Source organism: Nerophis ophidion, linkage group LG15 (assembly GCF_033978795.1).
Source record: "Nerophis ophidion isolate RoL-2023_Sa linkage group LG15, RoL_Noph_v1.0, whole genome shotgun sequence".
Lineage (NCBI taxonomy): Eukaryota > Metazoa > Chordata > Actinopteri > Syngnathiformes > Syngnathidae > Nerophis > Nerophis ophidion.
This window is the reverse complement of record NC_084625.1, coordinates 54,266,576-54,292,344: the sequence shown is the minus strand read 5'-3', so window position 1 is coordinate 54,292,344 and position 25,769 is coordinate 54,266,576. Positions and strand designations below refer to the sequence as shown.

The 25,769-nt window shown below is 38.9% G+C and overlaps 1 protein-coding gene across 3 annotated transcripts; it reads right to left on the bottom strand.

Moving 5' to 3' along the window:
* Nucleotides 1-279: 279 nt before the first annotated feature.
* Nucleotides 280-24,404, bottom strand: LOC133569782 (copine-3-like). 3 transcript variants are annotated; one of them, XM_061922397.1, is made up of 17 exons: nucleotides 24,309-24,404; nucleotides 23,246-23,365; nucleotides 20,111-20,302; nucleotides 19,860-20,039; nucleotides 17,993-18,067; nucleotides 15,417-15,488; nucleotides 15,269-15,346; nucleotides 15,099-15,188; nucleotides 10,918-11,016; nucleotides 10,759-10,839; nucleotides 10,560-10,619; nucleotides 8,693-8,826; nucleotides 8,571-8,625; nucleotides 8,121-8,172; nucleotides 5,542-5,675; nucleotides 1,918-2,151; nucleotides 280-756 (listed from the first exon to the last, which is right to left on the bottom strand). In XM_061922397.1, exons 3-17 carry the CDS (start codon nucleotides 20,267-20,269, stop codon nucleotides 643-645), a joined length of 1,617 nt encoding a protein of 538 aa, XP_061778381.1. In that variant the 5' UTR covers nucleotides 20,270-20,302; nucleotides 23,246-23,365; nucleotides 24,309-24,404; the 3' UTR covers nucleotides 280-642. The 3 variants fall into 3 exon arrangements, with proteins under 3 accessions (XP_061778381.1, XP_061778380.1, XP_061778382.1); XM_061922396.1 differs by having other exon boundaries at nucleotides 20,111-20,287; XM_061922398.1 differs by lacking the exons at nucleotides 23,246-23,365; nucleotides 24,309-24,404 and having other exon boundaries at nucleotides 19,860-20,035; nucleotides 20,111-20,251.
* Nucleotides 24,405-25,769: the final 1,365 nt, after the last annotated feature.

Genomic DNA, 25,769 nt, shown 5'->3' with positions numbered 1-25,769 from the left:
TGTTCAAAAGATGTTTTACATCTGGCTTGGCTACACCGCCTGCACTGTAGTTGTCATGTAAAGACCTTAACTTAGTGCTAGTTTGAGCATGTTTACCAGATACATTTTTCTCGGTAGGTAAAGACCTCAATGCAGCTACATGTGTTAGTTTTAGCACAATCACAAATTAAAACACTTTTGAACGGTGTGACCATAGAAAAAGAAAGTAAGTTGTAATCTATGACTGCAGAATATCACATGCATTAGCCGTGTCATTGGGGGGAATAAGGACACAACACAAACCTATAATGTTTTTATTTCAAGTAAACAGATTGTCAGTGTGTGTTTTTAGTAGTGAGGTCTTTTGGGTGTGATAAACAATAACTTTTCTTGATGTTAGTTTAACAAGAATATAAGTCAACAGCACCGAGGATGCATTTTCATGTATTAAAACAGACACACGGGAAAAATAAAGCAGTGGGGGAGGTAGGAGGTGATTCGATACAAACATTGTAGTATCAGTCAGTATCGTGTCGATAAATATAATTTAATGAGCTAAATATTTTGAAAGTACACGTCAGCATCAGCAACACAGGCCTTGTGCTGTGTTTACTTGCTTGTGGATGGATTCCAAAATGTTTGGTATCGCCCACCTCCACCCTCTCAGGATGATACCTGAGGGACATTGGGAGGCTTCAACTTGTATGAGTTGAAGAAGTGTGACACTTGGTCGGGAAGCTCTGCCAGGACACTGTGTGTCAGCGCCACGCTGTTTCCCTGCAAACACATTCACCGGGAGAATTGGCAACAACATGGAAGGATTTTCACCACGGTGGTTTCATTGATGTGCTTGGCACTCAGCATCAAGGGTTGGAATTGGGGGTTAAATCACCAAAAATGATTCCCGGGCGCGGCCACCGCTGCTGCCCACTGCTCCCCTCACCTCCCAGGGGATGAACAAGGGGATGGGTCAAATGCAGAGGATACATTTCGTCACACTTAGTGTGTGTGTGACAATCCTTGCTACTTTAACTTTAAAGTGCTAACACAAACAAACTATGTATAGTTTATTAAAAGTTCTAATATAAGTTTATCATAAGTTGTAACAGACAAACTATTTATAGCGGCGCCACAATCACTTCCTGTTGCCAATGTTTACATTGTGGAGTGGTCTGTGCTTACTCGCTTCCTGGAAGTTTATTGTCGCTCATAAATCACACCTGTCACCTGGACATGAGGCGTCTGAGTAGGTAATCTGACAAGTTGGGACACTTTCACAGCTATTTGTGACCTAAAACTGAGGAGGACGACACAAAAAGATGCTTGGTTCAAGATTATGAGTCATTCTTTATCTAAATGGGAAAATATGAACATCCAAGCAGTCACATCCCCATGACCGCAGACGTTGTACAGTAAGTGAAATGTTATTATGATTGTATGCTGTAATAAATTCTGCAGTGAGTAACAATCAGTGATGTTAAAAAAATGCAAACGTTCATGATGTGTTTTTGAAATGACTACTTTCAAATTCTTCTTCACGCCCCTTTTGAAATGTTTTTTAATGTACAAAGAAAAAGCCAAACCCTGCAAACTAGTGGTAATGTTGTGTTACTTTTGTGACTTTAGATGATTCCCCTGAAATTCAAAATACTGTACATTTTTGTACAGTTTTTAAAGCCTCGGGCAGGCGTGGCTTCAAATGTAGCTTACCACCACCATGTGTGAATGTTGACGGAATGAAGAATGGGTTTCAGTGGAAAGCGCTTTGGGTCTCTGAATAGGAGCTCTATGTAAATCTCATCCATCATAAATATTGTCAATTTCAATTTGCACAACGTAAGAGGTTCCACATAATGCCCAACTGATGATCGGTAGTTCCTACCTTCATGAGTCACAATTAGACTCCTTAATACCAGACCAGTATATGGGAGGACTTACGTGGAACTTCCTGAAAGGCACAAACTGGACAATGTCTCGTGCAGCTGCTTCCCCATTGGCTGACAGCAGGGGCTTGTCGTCGCTGTCCAGGAACTCCATAGCGCTGAAGTCTGCGCCACCAACTCCCACAATGATGATGGACATAGGCAGGTGAGAGGCCTCCACGATGGCGGTGCGTGTCAGGTCCATGTCTGTGATCACCCCGTCGGTGATGATGAGCAGCACGTAGTACTGCTGCAAGAGGGCAGCAGAGACAGCAAACAATTAGTGATGTCACATCTTTGAACGTCAAGCAGTCACTACCTCAACATGCACTAAATTAGTAGTACTGCTGCAAGAGGGCAGCAGAGACAGCAAACAATTAGTGATGTCACATCTTTAAACGTCAAGCAGTCACTACCTCAACATGCACTAAATTAGGCGCATTTCTCAAATATTTCCCTTTTCTGTAGTTTCCCACTTAAGTGTGAAGTCCAAGTGTCCATGCACGCTCTCTAATGTGACCATTGGTCTTGTGCCATGTGCCTCCCGTACACTAGGGGGCGCTATTTCCTTTTTAGTGCGGACGAATGTGTTGCTTTTCTGGTTGACACTTGGCATCTGTGCATCCTTACAACTTCTTTGGAGTGATGTTAAATAGCAGACAGCAGAAAGGAATGATCTTGGACACAACTACCAAGAAGGTCTTGGACCAGATGCAGGTCCGAAGCAAAAAAAGCCAGGGGGAGAGTTTTTTCTAAAGAATTTTTGGATGGAGATCATGGAAACAAAACTTTTGAATGTGTCAAAGTTCATTCATGAAAGGAGTTTTAAATCCCAAGGTCCCAACTGATACTGTTTCAGATGAAGGTTGCTATTGTTCTGTACTATGTTGTATCCTGACTGATACTGTTCCAGATTAAGCTTGCTATTGTTGTGTACTATGTTGTATCCTGACTGATACTGTTCCAGATGAAGCTTGCTATTGTTGTGTACTATGTTGTATCCTGACTGATACTGTTCCAGATGAAGCTTGCTATTGTTCTGTACTATGTTGTATCCTGACTGATACTGTTCCAGATGAAGCTTGCTATTGTTGTGGACTATCTTGTGACCTGACTGATACTGTTCCAGATGAAGGTTGCTATTGTTGTGGACTATGTTGTATCCTGACTGATAATGCTCCAGATGAAGCTTGCTATTGTTGTGTACTATGTTGTATCCTGACTGATACTGTTCCAGATGAAGCTTGCTATTGTTCTGTACTATGTTGTATCCTGACTGATACTGTTCCAGATGAAGCTTGCTATTGTTGTGGACTATCTTGTGACCTGACTGATACTGTTCCAGATGAAGGTCGCTATTGTTGTGGACTATCTTGTGTCCTGACTGATACTGTTCCAGATGAAGCTTGCTATTGTTGCGGACTATCTTGTGACCTGACTGATACTGTTCCAGATGAAGCTTGCTATTGTTGTGGACTATCTTGTGACCTGACTGATACTGTTCCAGATGAAGGTTTGCTATTGTTGTGGACTATCTTGTGACCTGACTGATACTGTTCCAGATGAAGCTTGCTATTGTTGTGGACTATCTTGTGACCTGACTGATACTGTTCCAGATGAAGGTTGCTATTGTTGTGGACTATCTTGTGACCTGACTGATACTGTTCCAGATGAAGGTTGCTATTGTTGTGGACTATCTTGTGACCTGACTGATACTGTTCCAGATGAAGCTTGCTATTGTTGTGGACTATCTTGTGACCTGACTGATACTGTTCCAGATGAAGCTTGCTATTGTTGTGGACTATCTTGTGACCTGATTGATACTGTTCCAGATGAAGGTTGCTATTGTTGTGGACTATCTTGTGACCTGACTGATACTGTTCCAGATGAAGCTTGCTATTGTTGTGGACTATCTTGTGACCTGACTGATACTGTTGCAGATGAAGGTTTGCTATTGTTGTGGACTATCTTGTGACCTGACTGATACTGTTCCAGATGAAGGTTTGCTATTGTTGTGGACTATCTTGTGACCTGACTGATACTGTTCCAGATGAAGGTTTGCTATTGTTGTGGACTATCTTGTGACCTGACTGATACTGTTCCAGATGAAGGTTTCCTATTGTTGTGGACTATCTTGTGACCTGACTGATACTGTCCCAGATGAAGGTTTGCTATTGTTGTGGACTATCTTGTGACCTGAATGATACTGTTCCAGATGAAGGTTGCTATTGTTGTGGACTATCTTGTGACCTGACTGATACTGTTCCAGATGAAGGTTTGCTATTGTTGTGGACTATCTTGTGACCTGAATGATACTGTTCCAGATGAAGGTTTGCTATTGTTGTGGACTATCTTGTGACCTGAATGATACTGTTCCAGATGAAGGTTGCTATTGTTGTGGACTATCTTGTGACCTGACTGATACTGTTCCAGATGAAGGTTTGCTATTGTTGTGGACTATCTTGTGACCTGACTGATACTGTCCCAGATGAAGGTTTGCTATTGTTGTGGACTATCTTGTGACCTGAATGATACTGTTCCAGATGAAGGTTTGCTATTGTTGTGGACTATCTTGTGACCTGACTGATACTGTCCCAGATGAAGGTTTGCTATTGTTGTGGACTATCTTGTGACCTGAATGATACTGTTCCAGATGAAGGTTTCCTATTGTTGTGGACTATCTTGTGACCTGACTGATACTGTCCCAGATGAAGGTTTGCTATTGTTGTGGACTATCTTGTGACCTGAATGATACTGTTCCAGATGAAGGTTGCTATTGTTGTGGACTATCTTGTGACCTGACTGATACTGTTCCAGATGAAGGTTTGCTATTGTTGTGGACTATCTTGTGACCTGAATGATACTGTTCCAGATGAAGGTTTGCTATTGTTGTGGACTATCTTGTGACCTGAATGATACTGTTCCAGATGAAGGTTGCGATTGTTCTGGACTATTTTGCCAGTTGTGTGAATACAGATTTATTGTTCATCAGTTTGGAGTACACAAATGCACCGTGAGGAGGTTTGTGTGATATCTGCTTCCGGGTTGTATCCCGTGTGTTGAGAGTGGTGCATGTGGGATACAAAGAGTCCTCTACGACCGCACACCCTCTCCAGAGATCTGGTTTCCAATCGAGTCATCCAGCTGTGTAAATACGACTTTTCAAAAACAAAAAGGTTTGAATGAAGGTGTTTCCATGGGCTGTAGGAGCTTTATTCAGAGACAAACTATTTGAAAAGTTGGACTAATTTAGTGCAGGGATTTTTGAAAAACCAAACACAATGGGATTAAGGTGTTTCCATAGGCGGTAGGAGCTTCATTCAGAGCCAAACTATTTGAGACGTCCGACTGACTTAGTGCCTGGACAAGTACCAAGTGTTCCAATGAAAATCAAGTATTTTCAGATGTTGTTTTCTATGGTGTCTGACAGGGACAAAAGTCCAAGAATGTCCAAAAGCAAAAACAGAAATTGGGCAACATCAAAAACACAAACAGCACAAAATAGAAACAACGGGATGATGCTACAATCTCTAAATGCTGCACTCCTGTGACATCACAGGGGGAAAAGCTCACAAGGCTACCAAGGATTTGACTTTTTAAGTTGACATGGGTTTTGTACTGAATTGTAACGACTACTTACAGCGGCTTTATTCTGGTAGAGAGCTTGTCTGGCAAAGCAGGCGACATGGTTGATAATTGGGGAGAAGTTGGTTGGACCCCAGAGTTTGAGTTGAGGCAGACACTGCTGATAGGCACGCACCACACCCTCGATGCCTGCAAGTAGATACGGCAACCCGGTAAAATACCACATGGGACAGCCCTGTTCAAAATGGTGGCTATTCTCAGCTGGGTTTTTTTTATTGTGAAAATACAATTCATTCATTCATGTATAATTAGAAGAAGTGGTACAAGACTCAATTTACAGTTCAACTTTGGTTATATACTGAAATGTAAACGTTTACATTTTCATGCCTTCTTTAACTGTTAGAATAATTATGTATAAGTTATTACATAACTCTTATGCTTAAAGGCCGCTGCTATAGTTATTATCAATTGCGCTGAAGTTGTACTTTTTTATCCGTTTCGTGCAAAGGGACAACTTGCAAGGCAAAGATTGCGAGTCATCTCGTATCAGTGTTTGTGTCCAGACCCGGCCTGCTGACTGCCAAGGCCGAACATCGAGTACCGTGATGCAGACAAAGCAGAGACAGGGTGATATCACGAGTGTCAGCACATTTGCATTTCTGAATAATCATATATTGTGTCTAACTGGGGCTGCTGAAATTACCCCCCTTCCTTCAGAAGCAGCCTCAGTGATGTAACCAGGGACCTCCCAAATAAATAGAGCAGCACATGGGACTGTACCTTAGAGCGTAGGTTGGAACTGTAACTAAGTGTACAGCCCAAAACGTCTCTCCTCGTGAGTAAAATGTAACTCTGTCTCCGCATGATTCCTTGCTTCTTGTCTGTTTAATAGATGTCATCAGTGTTTGAACCAGACATTAACTTAGTTTGTGGTAATGTAGAATTTGTCTAAAGTCAAATGTATGTTTGTTTAACTAAATAAGTCTATGAGGTGCCCACTGCAGCTATACCTCCCTCATTTTCTGCTGTGCAAGTTCGATCCATATCAAACAAAAACAGCAACTTATAAAAATGAATCAATTAAAGGTGGGAGCAGCGTTTAAAACACTGTTTTTTAAGTCCGTGAGCAACTCCTGGAGAGCCATCAAAAACTATCAGTTTCTCTACTGTAGTCCGCACGGGCCACAGCTGTATTCAGCTGCAATACACCTTTCCACCACTTGTCGCAGTAATGACAATATCAAACAAAAAAGATGTCTAGAGCTGAAGTCACAAAGAAATTAGGAAAACGCTCCAAAAGCGTTCAAATTGTCATTACGGGGTATTATGTGGAGAATTTGGAGGACAAAAATGAAGTTATTTCATTTTGGAAAAAGGCTGCAATATAACAAAAAGTGTAAAAAGTGAAGCGCTGTGAATATGTCCGGGATGTACTGTAGGTGAAGTAACAACAGTTTGATGCTTTATTGCAAGGAGCAGCCTCTGCCGCCATATTGTGCTGACCCACGTTTTATCAAGCTTCTGAATTGAATGTGAGTGTGAATTTTGTCTCTCTATCTGTGTTGGCCCTGCGATGAGGTGACGACTTGTCCAGGGTGTTCATTGCCTTCCGCCCGAATGCAGTTGAGATAGGATTCAGCGACCCCAAAAAAGGGACAAGCGGTAGAAAATGGATGGATGGATGGATGAATTAACAATTAGTTCCGTGCAGCGATCGCAATTTCTTGACAGCACGATGCACACCCTGAACTCCATTGTAAAAATGTATGTTTCTACATTCTATTTTATTTTATACTTTTAAGAAAACACTTTGCTTTTCCAAACACATCTGTAATGAACTGCCAACATGAAAACACTAAACAGGAAGTGTTTAAAGTGGAATAGCTTTGTAAAGACACTGAGACAAAGTCTAAGTTCATTGTATTCTTCATGGTGTTTTTGAAACTGCACCAATTTTTTTCCTCAGAATTTTCAACTCAAAGTGTTTTGCCAAGAGGATTGTTTGTAATATGTACATTTTCAGAAAGTACTTTTTTTTATTTTTGGCCAAAGTAAGACAAAGAAAACAATTTTGAAGTTGTCTTTATATTTAAATTGTTACGCCGTGATTTTACCTGTCCGGCTGCATGGGAATAGATTTAGCTCGGTCGGTAGAGCGGCTGCGCTTTGAGTCACTAGAGAAAAAGCGCTATATAAATATAATTCACTTCACTTCACTTCTCGGTGCGGCCCGGGAGCTAAAATGAGTTTGACATCCCTGGCTTAGTGGATCAGCTCCAAGAATGAAGGCTGAAGTAGTTGAGCCGGATCGTCATGGTCAGAAGTTGATGAAATAAGAAATAAAATGTTGCATATGTGACTGAACCGAGACCACTATCCAACGGTTGGATACAGACAACAACCTGAAATATTAGGTACCACACTAACTTGGTTCATCACCTTTGACATAAAGTTAAAATGTTGATCTTTGGTTCAGGTAGCTTGGATTGTTTTAGAGTGGCTTCAATGCACAACATTCCTCAAAAACGACTCCTTTGACTTATCAGTAAGCGGCCCTCGCTGACAAAGGTTTGGACATGGACAAAGACAGCTTTGACAGACAACATTCATGCACTTTCACACACAAGAACTTACCATCACAGAAGGGATTTGATTGATTAAAGTTGATGGCGAACTCATGGGAAACCTGTGTACATAATAAAGTTGCAGTTGATTACAGTATCAGTGCACAAGGCCTCCACTTGAATGATCAACAAGAATTGTGCCATTTCTAATGTTGCTAGCCCAACATACAGTACGCTATCTGCTTGTGCTGTACAGGATCAACGGGAGTGGACTCTGGGCGAGAGGTTGACTACACCCAGTGAACCACAGGACTTACAAACAACTAGTCACACTCACATCATTCTATGAAGAATTCACAGTCTTGAAATAACCACAGATGTATGTATCAGAAAGGTTTGAGTCAAGAATGAGACGTTTTCACCACTGTGCTCAGTCAGTGGTGGTTCTAGCATCAGTGTGCAACCCTGCATCAATAAGTGTCAATCATTTATCACTTCCTCCTCCAGATTACTGTGTTACCTGCCAAGAGTGAGGGATCTGGGCTCCAAATCCAAAGACAGGAAACTTCTTGTTACTAAAAAGACACATGAAAGGAGAATCCACTCTACCATTTATTTAAATGTAAAGATGCCAGAGTTTACCTGTCATAGTCCTGAATGACATTACCCACTGCCCAGATTGCTGACAGGTATTCGTTGTAGCCCTCAGGGTTGATATAATGGAGGGAGTTGGGGGAGCTGGGATCTCCATTCGAGCCAGTGAAGTCGATAGCGATCTGGCCCGATTCCCCCCAGAATGAGGTCAGGATCATGTGAGATATGTGCACAATACTGTAATACTTGATGGACTACTTTGGTGTCTTGCAATCAGCTGAGTGCCTCTAAGGACCATGCCCCAAACACACTGAGTTCATGGCCTATCTTTGTATAAAGCTTGAACAAGGGTACACACCACTGAACTGATTAGATGTCAACCTGTGAATGTGCATGCTGGGTTGCAGAACAACAAGGAATAGTGGACACAACTACTTGTCGTCCATGTTAGACATAGTGAATGTAGCCATTGTGCTTCCAACATGTCAATCTTTCTTCTTACACCCCCATTGGTCTGCATAAATACATGTTTGTGTGTGAATGTGAACATATATGTGTTAGAAACTATGCTATCCATGAGACCATGTTATGCTGCTCTAAGTGCCCAAACAACATGGCGGTCCATATTTGCTCTTAGATTAACTTGAGTGCCCCGATATGACTTTGTCACTCCTGATAGGATAGCGATATTGGAACATTGAGTGTTGGCGGTACTATACAAACTACATAATACATACTTTTATTATTTTGTAGTGTGGAATGTAAGAAAAGGTTTGATCAGGCGAAATTAGGTATGAAAACACTAAATATGACAGATTTATGGTTTTCAAGTGAAGTGTTAAATTGCGTTTTGGCGACATATTGGGCCTCATTTACGAAGATCAAATATTACACGCTAAACAGCGTGCACAAACTATAAAACTGCGTGGGCATGTTGTGTACAATCTACTAAGACTGCCCTATTTAAATTAGGTTTTTGCTTGTACTACGTGGCTGTCTTCATGGAGACACTCATTTACTTCACATTCATGTTATCATGCTCCGACTTGTGCTATGGTCTGAAACATACTATATATACATATATATATATATACATATATAGAAATATATATATATATAGAAATATATATATATAGAAATATATACACACACACACACATATACACATTTATGTACTCATACAGTATGTGTACATACATGCATTAATGTGCATATATGTACATCTATGTATATAGATGTACATATGTAAATCTATATACATATAACCATTAAAATTATATACACATATATATGTATACATACGCATATAAATAGATAGATGTGGATTTATATAGATGTACACATATTTCTCTCTCTCTCATATATATGTATATATATATATATATATATATATATATATATATATATATCTAGCGTGATGTGAGGCTTTCTGCGGCTCGCTTTTTGTCGCAGAAATGGAGCAACAGAAGTAAAGAGTTTTTAAACACGAGTACAGTCTACAATAACACCGGAAATAGTTGCTAGATTTGTTGTTGGTCGTTCTTAATCGAGAAAGACTGACTAAATGGATCAGAGGTCGTTTTTAATCAAGAAAGAGTGACTAAAAGGGATCAGCGATATCTCTACAAAAAAGTACATTGTACAATAAATAGGCAGCAACTATTAAAAAATAGAGCAAAACAATATTATGTAAGAAAAGATTCATGTTAATACTATAATGAATAACAACAGGTTTAATTGTATGTATACATTTTTGTACCTTTTTAAAGAAAATGTATGCATCAAAGCAAATCATGTGATGACGTCATATTGACCACGCCCCCAACACCACAGGTAACTTGGCAATCTCAGGGAAAGCATGCATGAATACTGTATAGAAAGCCATACATAATGTATATAAATGAAGGGAACTCACAGTGAAAAGAAGTTGGCACCCTCCCATGATATAATCCAGAAAAGTGTACTCTTTCTCCACCTGGTTGTCATTAACATAAACACATACGCCATATAAATAATGGCATGGTAACTAGATCAACTTCTGCAAGCTCATAAATAAACGTCTTGTATGAATAATCTCATGTATTCAAGAAAAAAGATTTGTATCTATCACTTACTTGACAGCGCTTGATGTAAATGAGGCCGGAGTTTTTATAGTCTTTCTTTAACTTCTTTGGGTTGACACACTCAAACTCCACCTGCAAGTGAGAGAACACACGGCTTGTCTGAATCATGGAGCTAATCACACGGAATGAAGGAAGGGAAAGACTTCTTACAGGGCAGACGTGTGTTCCGGTTTGCATCTCAGCGAGCGTGCTTTTGAAGCTTCCAATGAGTTTGTGGGAGCCGTTGGTATGATGGTCGTAACAATCAACCTGAGGACACACACACTCCTTTACCTACCAACTTAACATGTGAGGACACACACACTACTTCTCCTACCAACTTAACATGTGAGGACACACACACTCCTTCACCTACCAACTTAACATGTGAGGACACACACACTCCTTCACCTACCAACTTAACATGTGAGGACACACACACTACTTCTCCTACCAACTTAACATGTGAGGACACACACACTCCTTCACCTACCAACTTAACATGTGAGGACACACACACTACTTCTCCTACCAACTTAACATGTGAGGACACACACACTCCTTTACCTACCAACTTAACATGTGAGGACACACACACTACTTCTCCTACCAACTTAACATGTGAGGACACACACACTCCTTCACCTACCAACTTAACATGTGAGGACACACACACACACACACACTCCTTCACCTACCAACTTAACATGTGAGGACAGACACACTCCTTCACCTACCAACTTAACATGTGAGGACACACACACTCCTTCACCTACCAACTTAACATGTGAGGACACACACACTCCTTCACCTACCAACTTAACATGTGAGGACACACACACTCCTTCACCTACCAACTTAACATGTGAGGACACACACACTCCTTCACCTACCAACTTAACATGTGAGGACACACACACTCCTTCACCTACCAACTTAACATGTGAGGACACACACACTCCTTCACCTACCAACTTAACATGTGAGGACACACACACTCCTTCACCTACCAACTTAACATGTGATGACACACACACTCCTTCACCTACCAACTTAACATGCATGGCTTGTCAAAAAGGCAACCTCGGGAATCAACAAAGCTAAAAGTCTATATTCTTGATGGACAATCATGAGGTGAAATTGAAGTAGAAGACAAACTACACACCATAAAATACAGTGCAACTCTTTTGTTTGATTGGACTGGCTGACAGAGGTGGACATAAAGCAGTTGTCCACGTAACACAAACCAAAACTAGCTTTTGGGACTTTAACCAGAGACAGAAGATAAATGGCTGATTTCTCCAATTGTTTTGTGCATATTTCTAGTTGTATTCTGGACGTGATGTTTTTATCATTTCATTGCATGCCTGGACTATAATGACAAGCAAGTTTACATAAATGTTTCCTAACTCTTGCTGTGCCTCACCAGCCAAAAACAAGACGGAATAAATGTAGAATCCATGTTAATACTGCTTTTATGTTGAAGGTCACAGGAAGTCGCCGTTCATGCGCTTTAATGCTGTGTAACGACATGTAGACAGCAGTTATGTGTCATGCTGCTTAATCAACATAAAAAGACCAATTCTTCTTAGACAATACCCCATTGGAGCTCAAATTTTATGTTGACAAAAGCAGTCTATTATTGTTTAAGCAGGAACTTTTTAGTCATAAATAGGAACTTGACACCCCTAAAAATATGTATATATATATATATATATATACACATATACAGTCGCGTTTAAATGTTTACATACGCCTCCATGCTTGATGGTAGGAATGGTGTTCCTGGGATTAAAGGCCTCACCTTTTCTCCTCCAAACATATTGCCGGGTATTGTGGCCAAACAGCTCCACTTTTGTTTCATCTAACATCACATTGACAAAGATAAGACCTTCTGCAGGAAAGTTTTGTGGTCAGATGAAACAAAATGGAGCTGTTTGGCCACAATACCCAGCAATATGTTTGGAGGAGAAAAGGTGAGGCCTTTAATCCCAGGAACACCACTCCTACCGTCAAGCATGGTGGTGGTAGTATTATGCTCTGGGCCTGTTTTGCTGCCAATGGAACTGCTGCTTTAAATGGGAGTGTGAAAAAAAAGATTACCTCCAAATTGTTCAGGACAAGCTAAAATCCTCAGCCCGGAGGTTGGGTCTTGGGCGCAGTTGGGTGTTCCAACAGGACAATGACCCCAAACACACCTCAAAAGTGGTAAAGGAATGGCTAAATCAGGCTGGAATGAAGATTTTAGAATGACCTTCCCAAAGTCCTGACTTAAACGTGTGGACAATGCTGAAGAAACAAGTCCATGTGAGAAAAGCAACACATTTAGCTGAAATGCAGCAATTGTGTGGTGAAAAATTGAAGCAGAATCTTGTGGATGGCTACCAAAAGCGCCTTATTGCAGGTAAACATGCCAAGGGACATGTAAGCAAATATTAACATTGCTCTGCGTATACTTTTGACCCAGCACATTTGCTCACATGTTCAGTAGAGCCATAATAAATTCATAAAAGAAGCAAACTTCATAAATGTTTTTTGTGAGCAGAAAGTATGTGCTCCAATCACTACATCACAAAAAAATAAATGATTGGAAACTCAAGAAAGCCATGACATTAAGTTCTTTACAGGTGTAGGTAAACTTTTGATCGCGACTGTATGTGTATACATATATATATGTATATATATATATATATATATATATATATATATATATATATATATATATGCTTGTGTATAACCTCCTTTGCTGGTAACTGGCCCCATACAGAAACATTTAGGGATTCACTAACAATAATTATTAGAAACTTCAACGTTCATGTTGACTACTGCCATGTTTTAGACTGCAATCGTGTTCAATGTAGGCCACTTATCATCTATGTCTAGCTTGTGTACTATTAATTGTGTGCTTGGATGTTGTGTAGCTGCTAGTTCTTAGTAGACTATGTAGCACATTTGCTTTTAACAGCTGAGGCTTTTAGCTTCATGCCTAGGACCCTCGCACTCCCAATTGACGTGAAGCAGAGACTGAACCAGGCAGGTTGCGACTGCTACTTTCTCTGAAGCCATGTTATGGTATTTTGCAGCCCTACTCAATTTACCAAGCAAAGCGACTGAGTCACCAACATGGGGGCTTCTTTGTTTGGCCGCTGGATTCCACGGAATGATATGCCAGCACAGGAACTACGTGAGCGCAACCTTTGGTGGCAAAATAACTACAGACGGTACAAGAAAACCGGACCAATGTTTGGCAAACGCCTATAAAATGTGGGGCACCCAAAAACCGAGGTAGCACTGGATATGCAGTAAAAGCATTGAGTAAAAGCATAAAATTGCAGAAAGGCAAACCTTCATATGATGATGCCATGAATGGTGCATGCACACACATCCAGCTGGGCTGCAAGCACCTTCGTGGGTTTAGTTTGGGAGCGTTGTAAGATGACAGAAAATGAAACCAGCAAATGACTCATTAGTAACATGGTGAGTACTGTATGTTAAGTGGCATGATTAGGGATGGGTACTCTTCACATTTCAACCAAAAAGGTACCACTTCACGGTATCCATACCTGTACTCTATGGTACCAATTCTCTGTATTGTTGTGTGTGTTAACAAATTATTCTTTTAATGTAACATTTAAAATGAGCTGATTATAATAACTGTGCTATCCAGTTGTCATATATTGTTTTCTTTTGACATAATATTGTGGACTTTGCACACAGTTACAATTCCAAGACGTACGATGGCAGTTGTGTATCGGCCTTGGTGTGCAGCTTAGCTAGGAAGTAGCCTTTGCCATGAAGCTGAATGTGCCAGTCTACATGTAGTAGTTGTAGTCTGAGTATTGTACCCGACACACACCTGCTGTTTGATTGTAGTTTTCATTTTTAATTTGGAGGCGTTGAAATCGCCATGTGAAATTGCCTATGAGTAGCATGTATGTGGTAAAGCCATTGTTCATTAGTATCAAGCTTGCACATTTTGGAAAAGTGGAGCTCTACTTTACATTGGAGTGTTTTCTTGCTTTGTCGTCGTTGAAATTGCAACACTACCGAGAGGCAGTTTGGCTGAGTGGTGCTTGCGTGACTGTTTCCTTGCCAAGTGCTTGAGCCATTGTTTAGTCTGCAAACAGACCTGACATCATGAACAACAAAGGCATCAAAATATAACAGCGTTGGAGTTTATGTGAATCAAAAATAAGGATAACATTTGGTGGAAGTAGTGAATCCAGTACCCATCCATAAGTATTATATCTCACACTGTAGTGGGAAACACATGAATTGCAATTTCTAGGTGTTATAAAATGTTATGTGGATTTTAAACATTCAAAGAACTTAAATATCACAAAAGATTTCACCTTTATAGTTTTCTCAACATTTCCCCCACAGAGAGCTCGCAACGTGATGCGGAATGGTCTCCATGTCGGGTTGAGGTTGTTCTTTACCACCTACATTAAACACATAGCATGATTACATCTAATTATGGTGACAATTCATTCCTATGGCGTGTACAGTAAGTCGTTGGCACCTCTGTCCTGTGAGCCAGTTGCCATCCACTCTCTGTCTGCTTGTAGAACTCCAGGAAGGGGTCGGACCACCACAAGAACTGGACAGTCAATTCAGATGATGCAAAAGCCAGCGTTTCATATCATCTCCACCATAAATAAGTACAGTACCTTTTTGTCCAACCTGCGTGCAGACACTTCAAAATGTGCCACCCTGGTGTCTGTTATTTCCTCAGCACAGATCTAGAAGAAAACAATCAACAACTGAGCTGATTTAGGTGATGTGGGATTGATGAAGGGTCCTAACAGACATTTCTGCATACGTCTGTCTGCATTGCTATGTCTCTTCAAATCTTCTGATCTCCTGTCTGCATGTTACTCTTGTATTGAGGAGAATACTGGTGCGTAGAAATGTTGCCGTACTGCAGATAGCTGCTAAAGTTGGTCCGAAGATTTAGAAAAGTAATAAGTGAATTACTCTGATGAGCCTCCATTGTTTCTAGAACAATGTCCAACAATGATACATCCATATTCTCTGTGATCCATTAATGGAGTCTTACAGCCACATTTTAAACCTAAATATAGGTTTGACTAAACAAAGTCTGCAAAAGCAGGGTTGTTTGAGAAAGGGGTCTTGAATCTTGTACATGCAAACTAACAAGCTGGCACTTGAAGCCCTGAGCAAGCACTTGAAAGGACAAACTGTAGGGAAGAACAAAGACTCAATGGTGCCTCTCCAGCAGAGTCAGCGTGATGATGCCAACTTCAAGATAATGGTGATCAATGACCAGTAATCAAACTCTGATCTGCTAAAATAAAAAAAAGTATAAATACAATAATAGTAAACACATTGGGTCCTAAAATATTTTTCCAAAAACAGGTCTTGAAAAAAAACGGTTTTATGCTGTATTTGGGATTATTTTCCAACCCCCGCAGCCTGAACAGTCAGACATGAGTCCTTTGAAATGTTTAGTCACAAGTGAATGTCTGATAACTTACTGTTATAGTACCATGATAACTTACTGTTATAGTAACATAATAACTTACTATTATAGTACCATGATAATTTACTGTTATAGTAACATGATAACTTACTATTATAGTACCATGATAACTTACTGTTATGGTAACATGATAACTTACTATTATAGTACCATGATAACTTACTGTTATAGTAACATGATAACTTCCTATTATAGTACCATGATAACTTACTGTTATAGTAACATGATAACTTACTATTATAGTACCATGATAATTTACTATTATAGTACCATGATAACTTACTGTTATAGTACCATGATAACTTACTATTATAGTACCATGATAATTTACTGTTATAGTAACATGATAACTTACTGTTATAGTAACATAATAACTTACTATTATAGTACCATGATAATTTACTGTTATAGTAACATGATAACTTACTATTATAGTACCATGATAATTTACTGTTATAGTAACATGATAACTTACTATTATAGTACCATGATAATTTACTGTTATAGTAACATGATAACTTACTATTATAGTAACATGATAACTTACTGTTATGGTAACATGATAACTTACTATTATAGTACCATGATAACTTACTGTTATGGTAACATGATAACTTACTATTATAGTACCATGATAACTTACTGTTATAGTAACATGATAACTTCCTATTATAGTACCATGATAACTTACTGTTATAGTAACATGATAACTTACTATTATAGTACCATGATAATTTACTATTATAGTACCATGATAACTTACTGTTATAGTACCATGAAAACTTACTATTATAGTACCATGATAACTTACTGTTATAGTAACATGATAACTTCCTATTATAGTACCATGATAACTTACTGTTATAGTAACATGATAACTTACTATTATAGTACCATGATAATTTACTATTATAGTACCATGATAACTTACTGTTATAGTACCATGATAACTTACTATTATAGTACCATGATAATTTACTGTTATAGTAACATGATAACTTACTGTTATAGTAACATGATAACTTACTATTGTAGTACCATGATAATTTACTATTATAGTAACATGATAACTATTATAGTACCATGATAACTTACTATTATAGTACCATGAAAACTTACTGTTATAGTACCGTGATAACTTACTGTTATAGTAACATAATAACTTACTATTATAGTACCATGATAACTTACTGTTATAGTAACATAATAACTTACTGTTATAGTACCATGATAACTTACTGTTATAGTAACATAATAACTTACTATTATAGTACCATGATAACTTACTGTTATAGTAACATAATAACTTACTGTTATAGTACCATGATAACTTACTGTTATAGTAACATAATAACTTACTATTATAGTACCATGATAACTTACTATTATAGTACCATGATAATTTACTGTTATAGTAACATGATAACTTACTATTATAGTAACATGATAACTTACTATTATGGTAACATGATAACTTACTATTATAGTACCATGATAACTTACTGTTATAGTAACATGATAACTTCCTATTATAGTACCATGATAACTTACTGTTATAGTAACATGATAACTTACTATTATAGTACCATGAAAACTTACTGTTATAGTACCATGAAAACTTACTATTATAGTACCATGATAACTTACTATTATAGTACCATGAAAACTTACTGTTATAGTACCATGAAAACTTACTATTATAGTACCATGATAACTTACTATTATAGTACCATGAAAACTTACTGTTATAGTACCACGACCTGCAAGCCGACCATCCTTCAACAATAAAGGCCGAGTCATCTGCTTGTTGGAGACAATCTGGGCATGAAAGGAGGAGAAGTGCATTAAGAGTTGCGAGAAAGAGACACATTGACACTTAGATATAAAATGAGTTGGTGTATATTTACTATCCACTGAAAATGAATCAACACAACTATTATTGGACAAGGATTTGAAATGGGAACAACAGATTGAACTCTGACGCTCGGTCTAGTTTTGATCATCCTAGACTTTTAGCAAAACCCAAACCACGTTGATCTTTTACATCACCTTTGGACTACTGCCACTCACTCAGTGTTAAACCAGGCCTCACACGCTCCATTGCAGCTCGTCCAAAATGTTCCTTCTAACTGGTACACAAACAAAACATTAACATATTACCCCCATTTTAGCTCCCAGTACATTCCAGAATTAATTTTAAAATGGTATTGTTTTTAAATCTCTTAACCAATTTAGCACCACCATGTACTTAAAAATCTATACCCCCACAACCTCTTCTTCTTGTCTCAAAATGTCCATTGAAATAAAGAAGGGAGTGCTGTGGCTCTGACACATTGGAACACTCTCCTTCTTCAATGACTTTTAAAATCATCTTTTTACTCCCTGGCTTTTAAAGCATCATGCGAGTTGTGTGATCTTAGTCTTGTTCATACACTGGGACTGTCCTTAGTTTTATTCTGTGTATTAACTACAGTGCAGCACTTTGTGAAACTTTCATTGCTTTTTAAATAGTGCTAGTGGATTATTAGCCGACAACACAAGTGAAGACACAGTGTTTGTGTCTTTCCCACCATCAAGCATGGGAGCAGCCACATTCTGGGGCTGCACGAGTGCTGCTCACTGGGAGAGCTGTGGTTTACTAGGCCGTATGACGGACATATACATGTGATGTTTTACACGCCTAAAATAAACCAATCCTTTAATTATACTGAGTTTTTTTGCCTTTTGACTAACTTCAACCCCCTTGTCTTTTATGTCAAGGCTGACCTTCCCTCTTCGAAAGAACATCTCTTTTTTGACCTTTTTGAAGGCCCTAGAAGCGTTAATCTTTAACCTTTTTTGATGCTTCTGGCCCTCCAAATGTTGACTTTGGCATTTTTTGCAATCCTGGTTACAGCCCTGGTTGCCAGCGACTTAGATATAAATAACTGTCTAGTACACAAAATATATCTAAATATGCTAGATTTGACAAAGAAAACCCCATTTAGAGGATTGTAACATTCTACATATCAACTCAAAACAATGTAATGAAACCCGTAAAATGCTTTGGCAGTGCTTTTATATTTCGAGATCGCTGATTCGCTCATTTTGCTGTCGATTAGAAAGAGATCATCCAATCTTGTGGAACCCGGCCAGCCGAGGCCTTGTCCAACTTAGATAAACTTGCAGAGACGCCTAGCGTCCGATGGGTGGGACAAAGTCCAGCATTTATCCAATTATGATCACATTTTACTGCATTGGAACATCCCACTTTATGCTCCCCATTGAAGTCAATGGATGCTCAGCTTCAACATGTTTAATGCACTGTGACGCGAGCACAGTGAATGTGTAAGTAGCTGATCCTCAACAAAAGTTGCACATATTTAAAGTTCATATCTGACCACCTATTTATTATATTGGATATTTTTGGGAAGCTGAGCTTCCCTTGCAGTCTTGGAGCAATCCCCACTGTTGTGTGTTCTTTTCAGAGGACAATAAATCTGCACTGCTGTACACGGACCACTCATTAAATCCATGTTTCAAAGTATAGTTGTGTCCCTGGAGAAGATAGAGATGAAATGTGAGGAGTGTACTCACTTGTGTGAAATACTGGACAAAAGATGACACTCACCTGGCCTAAAGTGCATTCAAGCTCCCCAAGAAAGTCATCATCAGCCAAGTCGTAGGTGTTGTTGTCAATGTCATACACGCAAAACTTCAACCTTTGCACCGTCTCAAAATAATAGTCAATGGAGAACTTCTTGGTGAATTTTGGATTCAAGCAGTTCAGGATCATCTCTGTGCGCCCTAACTGCCAAACATAAAGAAACACAAATCAGAAAAGCACAAGTGTGGGACTAAAGAGGTTGATAAAGTCCAGACCTCATGCCACTGTGAGCCAGAGGCGTTGATATACAAGGCGCACAGAGGGTCGGACTTGGAGAAGACATCCATGTCCATGAGGTTGTCACAGGAGATGGTCAGCTCCACCTTGGAGGGCCAATAGGGGGCTGCAGCCTGTGTGGCTCCACTGTACGCCATGGCAACTGCTTGCTGATCCTGGGAATGCAACCTCTACAAAGTCAGAAAAAAGAGTGGAATTTGGCACAAACAAGGAGTAGCCCACCCTCAATGACGCTTCATTTAAAATTATTTGCACAGATTCTTCTTTGTTCTTGTGTCACATAGTGAGGCTGGTCCTTGTGTAGCATTGTCTACATCAGTGGTTCTCAAATGGGGGTACGTGTACCCCTGGGGGTACTTGAAGGTATGCCAAGGTGTACGTGAGATTTTTTTGAAATATTCTAAAAATAGCAACAATTCAAAAATCCTTTATAAATAAATTTATTGAATAATACTTCAACAAAATATGAATGTAAGTTCATAATCTGTGAAAAGAAATACAACGCAATATTCAGTGTTGACAGCTAGATTTTTTTGTGGACATGTTCCATAAATATTGATGTTAAAGATTTCTTTTTTTGTGGAGAAATGTTTATAAGTAAGTTGATGAATCCAGATGGATCTCTATTACAATCCCCAAAGAGGGCACTTTAAGTTGATGATTACTTCTATGTGGAGAAATCTGCATTTATCATTCAATCACTTGTTTATTTTTCAACAAGTGTCTAGTTATTTTTATATCTTTTTTTTCCGAATAGTTCAAGAAAGACCACTACAAATGAGCAATATTTTGCACTGTTTATACGATTTAATAAATCAGAAACTGATGACATAGTGCTGTATTTTACTTCTTTATCTCTTTTTTTCAACCAAAAATGCTTTGCTCTGATTAGGGGGTACTTGCATTAAAAAATGTTCACAGGGGGTACATCCCTGAAAAAAGGTTGAGAACCACTGCTCTACATTGACATCATTCATAGTACATATTAAATACACTTCATTTATCATACACTGACTGAGTTAACATCTGGGATATTATCATTTATGTAAGCTAATAGTATATAATTACCTACTAACATCTCAGATATTATCATTTATGCTAGCTAATAGTATAAAATAACTAGCATCTGGGATATTATCATTTATGTTAGTTATATACTTCTCAAGGTTAACTTAAAAGGGTCAAATTATGATATTTTATTCGATATTTAAAGGTGGCATGTGTAGGAATGTGGCCAGAAATGGTACTGCCATGAAGGTCAAGATGACATAGTCCCCTCCCAATCTCCATGACGGAGGTTACCAGATCTGCAGCCAAATCCGAATCCTACTCCAAGGAGCTTCAAATGACAAGTCCTGCACTGTAGGTTCCTCTTGTTTATGCTTCTTGCAAGATGGTTTACCAAGTAATTATGCCACATTCTGCTGATGTTCATTAGCCAAATGTATTAGTAAGGTTACGCAGCAATATTTCAGTTGGGACAGATTGTTAGCATTACCATGCTAAAATGTTGAGTATTAGCGGATGGACCACCATCCAAATATATTCTATGAGCCAACCCACGTTACACATTAATCATATAGCCTACTACTATGTCATTACATGTCATGTCATGCACATACCAGCCATGTGTGCCTGATGCGCGTACAGTACCAAAAACCACTATTCGCCCTGCTAATGTTGGAACCCATTTAGAATAGAATTCTAGATGGGTACTGTATGTGCTTCAGGCACACATTCCTCATCATATCAGCATATTTAGAAGGAAATAGGCCCTGACATTACCCATATTCACATAGCTTTTATTTGTACTAAATACATTTTGCCCTCCTCAGTTCGGGCTAGCATGCTAAGCATTACAGTAGGAGCTGAGCACCTTCACACCAAGCATTGGTTGCAGGAACATACTAGCTTTGTTAGACAAGATCATAGACTGTATTGGACAATATTCTTTACATACCAAATGTCCATTTATCACAAGTCATAAGAAAAGGTAAATGCCTGACAGAGGAGGAAATTAGCAAGTTTGGCGTTGGATGAAAAAATGGTCTCCATCTGTCAAAGGCATCCCAGATACAAAATACTGGTTTCGTTCCTGGCTTTGTCATGAATAGGTTGAGAATGGTGATGTGACGAGGCCTTGGAGATTGACTAAGGTCTGACATGTTTAGTAAGTTTACCGGTGGCAGTAAGCTAGACCAGGGGTCCCCAAACGTTTTGACTCAGGGGCCAGATTAGGTTAAAACAATTTGGCCAGGGGCCGGGGCTGCGTGTGCACATATATATATATATATATATATATATATATATATATATATATATATATTCCTTGCCCACTAATTGACTGATAGAGCGCGCACTTGCCGCACGAGTACAATGATGTCATGTTATCGATGGAAAAATGCATTTTTAGACAATATGATTTTCCTGGGCGGCTAGGAGACATCGAGAGTAACAAGCGGTAGGAAATGGATTTGGAAGGACGGATTTTTAAAACATTTTTTAAATTAAATATATACATATATATTGTTTTTATTGTTTTGTTTTTTTTCCCCGATTTTGGACGCTAGCAGGCCGTAGTTTGAGGACCACTGAGCTAAACGAAGATGGCGCTGCATAACTGGCAACCTGGATGTGACACATGCACAAACTTTTCAATTGGTCAAATGGCGGCGGGCGGAACATCAAAATGAAAACAATAATATTTTGGGGCTGTGAATGTAATTTTGAAATGATCCCATCCCGGCTAAACTACTGTTATTAGTAATAGAGGTATTGGAAAAGAAGATGATTTATTAATGCCTTTTGACATATTTGCGCCATTCAATGATGACTTGACATTAAATAATTACATATGGCTCCTTTAAAGAGGACCAGGGACCTATTATCAAAACTAAATTTTCTTACCTATTGGTCCCTGTTTTAGTGTATTTAGGATTTGCATAAATCCCGACAATTTGAAATCAAACCATGGAGGTTTGGCTGAAATATTAATAAAACATTCTTGTCTCCATTTATACTAGTTCCAAACCAAATGTTTGGAATTGCTCTATTTGTGACGTTTTTCCCAAGTGTGACGTCAGTGGATATCTCCATTTATGGTAGAGATTTACCCCAAGAGCTTTGCGCGAGTCCGCCCTCGTCGTCCGACGCTGTAGTCAACAGCTCCTTCCTTCTTCTCTGTCCTCTTGTTGTGGGGCAGACTCGTCTGGAGCCAATGTTTGATAGATGCACTGATGGAACAATGAATGAAAATGAAGTCTGTCACTTTTCCAGGTGGATAGCCACCATATGCCTGCTTTGTTAGGATCACAAGAGCGCTCACTCTCGTCACACTATTTGAGAAGGACTGGGTTAAGAGAATATTGAATACAGTAAAGAAGCCAAAGTTTTTGTTAAAAACATCAAGGAGCTGGACAATACAAAATTACATAATCTGTTAAATATGTCCGGAATAAAACACATCATTACACAATGTAAATGTTCAACATGTGGAACAAACACATCGTAACTTAATGTAAATGTTAAACATGTGTAGAACAAACACATCATAACTTAATGTAAATGTTAAACATGTGGAACAAACACATCATAACTTAATGTAAATGTTAAACATGTGGAACAAACACATCATAAATTAATGTAAATGTTAAACATGTGTAGAACAAACACATCATAACTTAATGTAAATGTTAAACATGTGTAGAACAAACACATCATAACTTCATGTAAATGTTAAACATGTGGAACAAACACATCATAACTTACTGTAAATGTTAAACATGTGGAACAAACACATCATAACTTAATATAAATGTTAAACATGTGTAGAACAAACACATCACAACTTAATGTAAATGTTAAACATGTGTAGAACAAACACATCGTAACTTAATGTAAATGTTAAACATGTGGAACAAACATATCGTAACTTAATTTAAATGTTAAACATGTGTAGAACAAACACATCATAACTTAATGTAAATGTTAAACATGTGTAGAACAAACACATCGTAACTTAATGTAAATGTTAAACATGTGTAGTACAAACACATCATAAGTTAATGTAAATGTTAAACGTGTGAGAAACAAACACATCATAACATGATATATTATCGTTCCAGTCATGTAAATAAACGATGTTTGAAGCAACATAAAGCCTTATTTGGGTATTACCTGTGATGGTTCCGTAAAGACCCACTTGGGTGGTGACGCTATGCTAGCTCGCGGGCTAAGACTGTGGGCGTGACCAGGCGGCGGTCTGGGCGTGTCACGTGACCACAAACAATGCTCTATGAGATTACGTCAGTAAGCAGGACATGGTTTATTTCTTCTTTTGTCATAGTTTCTAAGTGTGTAAGTTTACGACAAGACTTGTTTTTCAATGTAAATTTTTATTTGTTTAAGGTTGGTTTTATTAACACTTCCGGTTCCTCGTAGCCACATCCTGTAGCCGCATTCCCGCCTTCAAAATAAAAATACGCTCAGATATAGCTGGTTTGCATTAATTACGTCATATCCGTTTTTTTTCTTGGCGCCTACATTGACACGATGGTCAAGCAGTTTGAGCGTAGCATTAAAGGCCTACTGAAATGAGATGTTCTTATTTAAACGGGGATAGCAGCTCCATTCTATGTGTCATACTTGATCATTTCGCGATATTGCCATATTTTTGCTGAAAGGATTTAGTAGAGAACATCCACGATAAAGTTCGCAACTTTTGGTCGCTAATGAAAAAGCCTTGCCTGTACCGGAAGTAGCAGACGATGTGCGCGTGACGTCACGGGTTATGGAGCTCCTCACATCTGAACATTGTTTATAATCACTGCCACCAGCAGCAAGAGCGATTCGGACCAAGAAAGTGACGATTTCCCCATTAATTTGAGCGAGGATGAAAGATTCGTGGATGCGGAAAGTTAGAGTGAAGCACTAAAAAAAAAAGGCGACGGCAGTGGGAGCGATTCAGATGTTATTAGACACATTTACTGGGATAATTCTGGAAAATCACTTATCTACTTATTGTGTTAATAGTGTTTTAGTGAGATTATAAAGTCATACCTGAAAGTCGGAGGGCTGCGGTGACCGCCAGTGTCTCTGAGAGAAGCCAATGGAGGAGCCAAGATTACAGCTGCCTTTTTGACAGCTGCTGCAGGAAGACGCTGACTTCCAAAAACGTGCTGGTTGACATGTGGTAGAGAAACATGTTCGCTAAAGCTTCACAACAAACAAAGAAACACCGGCTTAGGGTTAGGGTTGCTAAAGGCAGCTGCAATCCACCGCTTTCCACCAACAGCATTCTTCTTTGATGTCTCCATTATTGATTGAACAAATTGCAAAAGATTCAGCAACACAGATGTCCAAAATACTGTGTAATTATGTGACGAAAAGAGACGACTTTTAGCCGTAAGTGGTGCTGGGCTGAAATGTCCGCTCCAACCAATAACGTCACAAAGGCGTGTCATCATACCGCGACGTTTTCAACAGGATACTTCGCGAGAAATGTCAAATTGTAATTTAGTCAACTAAAGCGGCCGTATTGGCATGTGTTGCAATGTTAATATTTCATCATTGATATATAAACTATCAGACTGTGTGGTGGCTAGTAGTGGCTTTCAGTAGGACTTTAAAACAAGTGTG